General features: G+C 42.2%; 1 protein-coding gene across 1 annotated transcript; it reads left to right on the top strand.

The window, feature by feature from the left end:
• Positions 1–1,400: 1,400 nt before the first annotated feature.
• Positions 1,401–7,500, top strand: LOC307070020 (UDP-N-acetylglucosamine--peptide N-acetylglucosaminyltransferase 110 kDa subunit-like; the record flags this gene model as incomplete). Its single annotated transcript, XM_079728638.1, has 3 exons — positions 1,401–1,457; positions 4,351–6,336; positions 6,508–7,500. The coding sequence occupies 3 exons, from the start codon at positions 1,401–1,403 to the stop codon at positions 7,498–7,500; spliced, it is 3,036 nt and encodes a 1,011-aa protein (XP_079584764.1).
• Between the last annotated feature and the right edge of the window lie 1,766 nt (positions 7,501–9,266).

The following is a 9,266-nucleotide window of genomic DNA, read 5'->3' as shown; positions in this document are numbered from 1 at the left end:
CCTGCATCTGTTTTTCTTTGAATTACTCTCCTTGCAGTTTCTGATTCCTGCAGGGCCTTACAGGTTAGTGACAACCTGGCCATCACAACTCTGGGAAGGACAGGCCTACTTTTCAGAGGTGTTGATGTTTTCTGTACCTGAAGGTTTTCAAGAAATATCAATCTTCCTCACCACCTCCCTTGGCCCTCTTAATGGACTAAGCAGTTCCTCATGAAATTTCTGTAGCATACCTGTACTAACTTCTCAATATTGTTCCATCCTGAGTCTAAATTCCTGGCCTCAAGGTAATGTTAGATTTCTAGCTCCAGCCCCTATTTACATAAGGCCTATACTAAGGAACGGAACCCATACACATCAGTCTGCTCTTATTTCTCTGTATTTAATTTCTCTGTTACTTTCGGAAACATGCAGGTGTTCCTTTCTTTCTTTTAACCTCAGCTATGTGCTTTTAACTTTTTCAAAATTGACCCAGAATTTACATGTGTCTCCAGTAAGAGTACATTAAATTGAGCTTAGTCTGCTCTTCTACTGGCATATTTGAGATCCAAATAATTTGCTACTTAAATGGATTCAGTTCCCTGTATTTTCAGGCAGCTAAAACTCACCATGTTCCAAATTTTCCCCTTTATTGTTAGTAATTTTCTTGGGAAACTGGATAACATTAGACGGAATAAAGTTAGAGGGTGGCCCAGGAATGCCTGAAATTTTGTTTGTCAGAGTGGCCAGGGAAAGTTAAGAAAAGAAGAAAACCAAATGAAAAACAGAATCACATTATTATGGCTGAGACAAGATTCCATGCAGAGCTCTCTGTAGAGCTGGTTTTGTTCATAATTTATGCCAGAGCTCTAGGTGGCGTTGACACCATCTCATGCCAAGCTCTCAGTTCTGGGCTAATGTCATCTCTGATCCACTCTATGGAGTGGAAACTTTGGAGGAATGGCCAATGTGTTCCACGGTGTAGTAAGAGGGAAATTGTGAACGTTACTTTCTAAATTGTGGAGGAACTAACCACTGTAAATGTGCCTTGAACAATGGTGTTTAATTTGACCAGTCAGATCAATGACTTTCCCCTTGAATGAAATGCTGCTACGTAGAAAAACAAAACTGGTGTAAGGAATAGATAGCTAGTGGGAAGCAGCCACATAGCACAGGGAGATCAGCTCTGTGCTTTGTGACCACCTAGAGGGGTGAGATAGGGAGGGTGGGAGGGAGGGAGATGCAAGAGGGAAGAGATATGGGGACATATGTATATGTATATCTGATTTACTTTGTTATAAAGTGGAAACTAACACACCATTGTAAAGTAATTATACTACAATAAAGATGTTAAAAAAAAACTAGTATAGGGAGATGGAGAGACTGGGATTCTTATTTTCCCAGCAATTAACTTTTCCTCGACCATGACCTTCCCTTTGAGTCTCCTAGACCTTGGGGATGATCGCAACCCCTTGGGTTGGGTGATGGCAACCCCATCTTCACTAGAAACTCTATAGTTAACTTTGATTTTTCCCACTCCGTCTATCCATCCCATGTATGCAGTCAGACATTTGATCTTGGACTTTTACTGACAAAATATCCTTGAAAATAACAATTTCTTTTCATTCCCTCTGCTACTGCTTTTGTCACTGCCTTAACTAGGGCTTTATCTTTAAGTTCTTTATATAAATATCTATATATAAATAAAATATACAAATAAATAAAATATAATATTAATTCTGATGATTTTAAAGTCTTTTCTTGATAAAGACATTTCCTGATAAATATACTCAATATCTTATATAAATATTTTTGTATTATCTGTTCTTTTCTTAGAATTTTAGTCATATGATTCTATCTCTTGGTATGTCTAGAAATTTTTGATTGAATGCTGACTATTTTATTTGGCTTTTTTTAATTTTTCTCAGTGGAAATGGTGTTTTGCTTCAAAATATTTTACTCTACCTGGAAGTAGCAAATCTTCAACTTAGAATTTTTTAAATGCTTTCAAATATCAATACTATAGGTGTCACAAAATCTAGAAAAATGACATTTGAAAATTAACTACTGCCCGATGTGTCTCTATAAATCTTTTTCCCCACTCTTGTAGCTATATATTCTTTATCTGCCTCCTCATATGACAGTTCATGTGTTTTAGAAATAAAATTTTAAGAAATAAACTTTGTAGTTTATAGACATAGATTTCTTTTAACATGGTTGATTAGAGTTTGCTTTTAGTTATTAATAGTTTAGTGGCTAGAAAAGTTTTCTAGCCGCTAGAAAAGTTTATTTCAGCATCACACTTTATTATTGATAATGTCACTTTAATTTTCATTGTTAACTTTGAGAAAACCTCTATGGATTACTTCCTCATAAATATTTACTATTATAAATGCATTACTGATTTCAGTACTGCTATAGGTTTGTGCATTACAGGAATTCTGATAAAATACTCATTCACACCATTCCATTACCCACATGATTGATGGGGTATATTCCTTTATTTATTTATTTATTTATTTTTGACTGTGTTGTGTCTTCGTTGCTGTGCGCAGGCTTTCTCTAGTTGCAGCGACTGGGGGATACTCTTTGTTGTGGTGTGCAGGCTTCTTATTGTGGTGGCTTCTCTTGTTGCAGAGCACGGGCTCTAGGCACACAAGCTTCAGTAGTTGTGGCTCGCAGGCTCAGTAGTTGTGGCTCACGGGCTCCAGAGCACAGGCTCCATAGTTGTGGCACACGGGTTTAGTTGCTCCGCGGCATGTGGGATCTTCCCGGACCAGGGCTCGAACCCGTGTCCCCTGCATTGGCAGGTGGCTTCCTAACCGCTGTGCCATCAGGGAAGCCCCTGGAGTATATTGTTGTTGTTGTTGTTGTTGTTTTGCGGTATGCTGGCCTCTCACTGTTGTGGCCTCTCCCCGTTGCAGGGCACAGACTCCGGACATGCATCCTCAGTGGCCATGGCTCACGGGCCTAGCCGCTACGCAGCATTTGGGATCTTCCCAGACCGGGGCAAGAACCCGTGTCCCCTTCATCGGCAGGCAGACTCTCAACCACTGCACCACCAGGGAAGCCCTGGAGTATATTCTTGACAGAAGGAAATTTCCATTTTGACTAAGCATTGAAGAAACCTGGATCTTTGACTTATCTTTCACATGCCTGATGATTGAAATAATTTTCCACAGAATAACTTCTGGTTTTATACTTTTCAGTTCTTTTTTTCTTCTTCAAATGCACATGCTTTGAGAGCTGTGAAGTGCAAGACATGGCTATATTGTAAGGTGGTTTTTGTCCTTATGCTTCTGTGTCTTGTGCTAGTTAAGTCAGTAGAGTAGTCAGTAAGAGTACTGGAAGTTATTCCTGTAATGGGATAGTATATAGTCAATTACATATGGTGGTGTCTGAAAATCACATAATAGCCTCACTTAAAACATCTCCTTAGCTAGATTTCCAAAAAGCCTGTGACCAATCCAATATGATCCAACATAGCAGAATATGATAGAAGGAAATTGACAAAGAAATAGACGCTGGTCTTACCTGATGGAAATTAAAATATCTCACTTTTGACAATTTTGCAAAAACCTATAATTACATGAACTAATTTCTAGGGTTCTCCGTAGGACCTAAACAGGAACCCATAGAGTTGTGGAACAACAATAGAAGCTACTGTGATGAGAAGCCCGGGCACCACAACAAAGAGTAGCCCCTGCTCGCTGCAACTAGAGAAAGCCTGCACGCAGCACTGAAGACCCAACGCAGCCAAAATAAGAATAAATAAATAAAAATAAATAAATTTATCTTTCAAAAACTAATACTCAGGTTTGAGGCATGAGAAATTTGATGAGGAGAAGTTAGCTAATGTTTTCAGAACTTTTAAAATATCAAACTCAGTCTCTAAGATTTTAGCATTATATACAGCATCGGTTACTTATTAGTGGTTTGGGAAGGCCAATTTAAAATTTTCTGATCTTACTGTATTGAAATTCATGGCCCTAATGTTTTCCACGTTGACTATATGAATGATGAAGAAAAGTCAATCATGGATTTCATTTCCAAGTGCACAGAAAACAATATTTTAAAAAGTGTTTGGCCTACTGACTTTTGATTTCTTCTAAGACAAATGGATAGGTAATTTTTATTCCCTGATTAGGAGAAAAATGGTGGAAGAGGGCAGGGTTAAGAATTAAGATTTCAAGAGCATGAGAGGTAGATGGCCTACCAGAGTTCCTAAGGTTCGGTGCCTGTAACTGTTGCCGCCGCTTAAGCCTGCCAAAGCAGTGGTACGGCTGCTGCGCTCGTGTTTGCTACCACTAGAAACATTCTTGCCAGTAGTGGCGGCAGCGGGACTCAATTACCCCCTTTTTTCACTCTCTCCAGAAGCTCCAGATGGCGTCTTCCGTGGGCAACGTGGCCGACAGCACAGAACCAACGAAACGTATGCTTTCCTTCCAAGGGTTAGCTGAGTTGGCACATCGAGAATATCAGGCAGGAGATTTTGAGGCGGCTGAGAGACACTGCATGCAGCTCTGGAGACAAGAGCCAGGCAATACTGGTGTACTTTTATTACTTTCATCTATACACTTCCAGTGTCGAAGGCTGGACAGATCTGCCCGCTTTAGTACTCTGGCAATTAAACAGAACCCTCTTCTGGCAGAAGCCTATTCGAATTTGGGGAATGTGTACAAGGAAAGAGGGCAGTTGCAGGAAGCAACTGAGCATTACCGGCATGCATTGCGTCTCAAACCAGATTTCATCGATGGTTCTATTAACCTGGCAGCCGCTTTGGTAGCAGCAGGCGACATGGAAGGGGCAGCACAAGCTTACGTCTCTGCTCTTCAGTACAATCCTGATTTGTACTGTGTTCGCAGTGACCTGGGGAACCTGCTCAAAGCCCTGGGTGGCTTAGAAGAAGCCAAGGCATATTATTTGAAAGCAATTGAGACGCAACCGAACTTTGCAGTAGCTTGGAGTAATCTTGGCTGTGTTTTCAATGCACAAGGGGAGATTTGGCTTGCAATTCATCACTTTGAAAAGGCTGTCACCCTTGACCCCAATTTCCTGGATGCTTATATCAATTTAGGAAATGTCTTCAATGAGGCACGGATTTTTGACAGAGCTGTGGCAGCTTACCTTCGTGCCCTAAGCTTGAGTCCAAATCATGCAGTGGTACATGGCAACCTGGCTTGTGTATACTATGAGCAAGGCCTGATGGATCTGGCAATAGACGCCTACAGGCGAGCTATTGAACTGCAACCACATTTCCCTGATGCTTACTGCAACCTAGGCAACGCTCTCAAAGAGAAGGGCAGTGTTGCTGAAGCAGAAGATTGTTATCATACAGCTCTCCGGCTGTGTTCCACCCATGCAGACTCTCTGAATAACCTAGCCAACATCAAAGGAGAACAGGGAAACAGTGAAGAGGCAGTTCGCTTGTATCGTAAAGCATTAGAGCTCTGCCCAGACTGTGCTGATGCCCATTCAAATTTAGCAAGTGTATTGAAGCAGCAGGGAAAACTGCACGAAGCTCTGATGCATTACAAGGAGGCTATTCGAATCAGTCCTACCTTTGCTGAGGCCTACTGTAATATGGGAAACACTCTATGGGAGATGCAGGATGTTCAGGGAGCCTTGCAGTGTTATACTCGTGCCGTTCAGATCAGCCCTGCATTTGCGGATGCCCACAGCAATCTGGCTTCCATTCACCAGGATGCAGGGAATATTCCAGAAGCAATTGCTTCTTATCGCACTGTTCTGAAGCTTCAACCTGATTTTCCTGACGCTTACTGTAATTTGGCTCATTGCCTGCAGGTTGTCTGTGATTGGACAGACTATGAGGAGCGGATGAAGAAGTTGGCCAGCATTGTGGCTGACCAGTTGGAGAAGAATAGGTTGCCTTCTGTGCAGCCTCATCATAGTATGCTCTATCCTCTTTCTCATGGCTTGAGGAAGGCTATTGCTGAGAGGCATGGGAACCTCTGCTTGGCTAATATAAGTGTCCTTCATAAACCACCGTATGAACATCCAAAAGACTTGAAGCTCAGTGATGGTCGACTGCGTGTAGGATACGTGAGTTCTGACTTTGGGGATCATCCTACTTCTCATCTTATGCAGTCTATTCCAGGCATGCACAATCCTGATAAATTTGAGATATTCTGTTATGCCCTGAGCCCACATGATGGCACAAACTTCCGAGCGAAGGTGATGGCAGAAGCCAATCATTTCATTGATCTTTCTCAGATTCCATGCAATGGGAAAGCAGCTGATCGCATCCATCAAGATGGTATACACATCCTTGTAAACATGAATGGTTATACCAGGGGTGCTCGAAATGAACTCTTTGCTCTCAGGCCAGCTCCTATTCAGGCAATGTGGCTGGGGTACCCTGGGACTAGTGGCATGCTTTTCATGGATTATATCATCACTGATCAGGAAACTTCACCTGCTGAAGTTGCTGAGCAGTATTCTGAGAAACTGGCTTATATGCCCCATACTTTCTTTATTGGTGATCATGCTAATATGTTCCCTCACCTGAAGAAAAAAGCCGTCATCGATTTTAAGTCCAATGGGCACATTTATGACAATCGGATTGTGCTGAATGGCATCGACCTCCAAGCATTTCTTGATAGTCTATCAGATGTGCAAATAGTCAAGATGAAATGTCCTGGTGGAGAAGACAACGCAGACAGCAGGAATACAGCTCTTAATATGCCTGTCATTCCTATGAATACTGTTGCAGAAGCAGTTATTGAAATGATTAACAGAGGACAAATTCAGATTCCAATTAATGGATTTAGTATTAGCAATGGACTGGCAACTACCCTGATCAACAATAAGGCTGCCACTGGAGAGGAGGTTCCCCGTACCATTATTGTAACCACACGTTCTCAGTACGGGTTACCGGAAGATGCCATTGTGTACTGTAACTTTAATCAGTTATACAAAATTGACCCATCTACTTTGCAGATGTGGGCCAATATTCTGAAGCGTGTTCCCAATAGTGTACTGTGGCTGTTGCATTTTCCAGCAGCAGGAGAAGCTAATATTCAACAGTACACACAAAATATGGGCCTTCCCCCGAACCGTATCATTTTTTCCCCTGTTGCTCCTAAAGAGGAACATGTTCGGAGAGGCCAGCTGGCTGATGTCTGCTTGGACACTCCACTCTGTAATGGACACACCACAGGGATGGACGTCCTTTGGGCAGGGACCCCCATGGTGACTATGCCAGGAGAGACTCTTGCTTCCCGAGTTGCAGCTTCCCAGCTCACTTGTTTAGGCTGTCTTGAGCTGATTGCTAAAAATAGACAAGAATATGAAGAGATAGCTGTGAAACTGGGAACTTATCTCGAATACCTGAAGAAAATTCGTGGCAAAGTCTGGAAGCAGAGAACATCTAGCCTTCTGTTCAACACCAAACAATACACGATGGAACTAGAGCGGCTCTATCTACAGATGTGGGAGCATTATGCAGCTGGCAACCAACCCGATCACATGATTAAGCCTGTTGAAGTCACTGAGTCGGCCTAAATCATGACTGTGTGCCCAGGAGAATTACCCCTGTAGCTGAGCCTCAACCTTCTGAGGGAAAGGGAACTACTTTTTCAATATCATGTTGCAGATGGGTGACAGACAGTGATAAGAAATAGCACAGCCAGACTTGCTTCCTGCATGATCACGATAGGGAGAGACACAAGAGATGGGAAACTGCTGTTCCACAAGGAATCTCCATCGAATTTTGCAGCAGCCAGGTGTCTGGAAGGTCTGGAAGGTAAGTCTGGAAGGTCTGATCTCCCTTGGCCTTCCAGGGGATGGATGGTTAGTGTGGAAGGGAGATGGAGATTGCCCAGCCGTTTTGTGATTCTCATGGATTGATTGAGTCTTCTGAATTAATTTTTTTCTTTATATTTTGGGTATTGGAGCTTTTAAAAATGTTTGGTTTCAGGTATTTTTATTCATGTGAAGTGTATATGATTCTCTTGAGATAAGGTTTTAAGCTAAAATATTCCTTGTTTTAGTTTCTGAACTCTACAGATAAATGGGGACTTTGCTGCTGTAGTCTTTTTATAGGTTTTATAAACCACTTGAGCCTGTATCAGTCACTTTAGTGTCTGACATAACTTTTGGAACGCTCAGTGCTTTCTTGGTTTGTAGATGATGGCTTCAGTTCTTTTTCTGCTCCGTTTCCTTCTTCCCTTCCCCCCACTGTAAAAATTCTCCTGTCACTTGGCTAACACAAAACCAAGTCTGATTCAAAACCTCCCAGAGTGTTTCTCTTAAACACATCATCTGGTGCCAAATGAAGATTCTTAGGACTGCTTATTAATTATGAAGGGCACAGTTGTGGTACTGTCACTGATGATAATAATAATGGATTTTTGGCCTAGAGTTTTGACCTATTTCACCAGTGTTTTACCGTTGACTGCCCCTCTATGCTGCTTCCAAAAGTGATAGTGTGATAAGATTTTTACTTTCATTTTTAAAGTTTGTTTTTTTTTAGGTGAGTCCTGTTCTTCCTTTTTCTTTCAGCAGAAATGAAATCCCAGGTAAGTATAAGTATTCAAATATTTGATCAGTAAGTCACAGTTATCTCCAGTACATTAAATAAGTTTCATCAAAAAACATGTTATAGGGCTTCCCAGGTGGCGCAGAGGTTGAGAGTCCGCCTGCCGATGCGGGGGACACGGGTTCGTGCCCTGGTCCGGGAAGATCCCACATGCCGCGGAGCGGCTGGGCCCGTGAGCCATGCCCGCTGAGCCTCCAGGTCTGGAGCCTGTGCTCCTCAAAGGGAGAGGCCACAACAGTGAGAGGCCTGTGTACCGCAAAAAAACAAAACAAAACAAAACAAAAACATGTTAAAGGTAAAAAGCTCTGAAGGACCAGCTATGTATATGATAATTATGTTTCAGGTCTTCTAGGGTATTATATATAATAACTTGTCTTCTGGTCGTAGTCTTGAAGTCTTTATGGCTTCAACCTCAGTAGTAGTGAACTGCACTGCTACTTGGTTTGGAGTACAAATTAGACTTTAGCCCTCCTGGAGGTTGAGTTTTTGGTATTGAAAACCATAGGAATGAAATTATTGTATTTCAACAAAGGATCGAGGGCTTGAGGCTTAAACAAGCCAACATATGTGTGGGAAGCAGTCAGCCTTGAGAGCAGGCTACGGACATGCCAAGCATGCCGCCGCTGTTCGAAGGGACTGTCCCTACTTGTTCCCCTCCTTGTTCCATTCCACGGGAGATAAATCACCAGGGCCCAGAAATCAGAAAGTATGTAAAATGAGACAAGCAAAG

The sequence above is a fragment of the Hyperoodon ampullatus genome, assembly GCF_949752795.1.
Source record: "Hyperoodon ampullatus genome assembly, contig: scaffold_107, whole genome shotgun sequence".
NCBI lineage: Eukaryota > Metazoa > Chordata > Mammalia > Artiodactyla > Ziphiidae > Hyperoodon > Hyperoodon ampullatus.
This window is presented reverse-complemented; position numbering and strand designations above follow the sequence as displayed.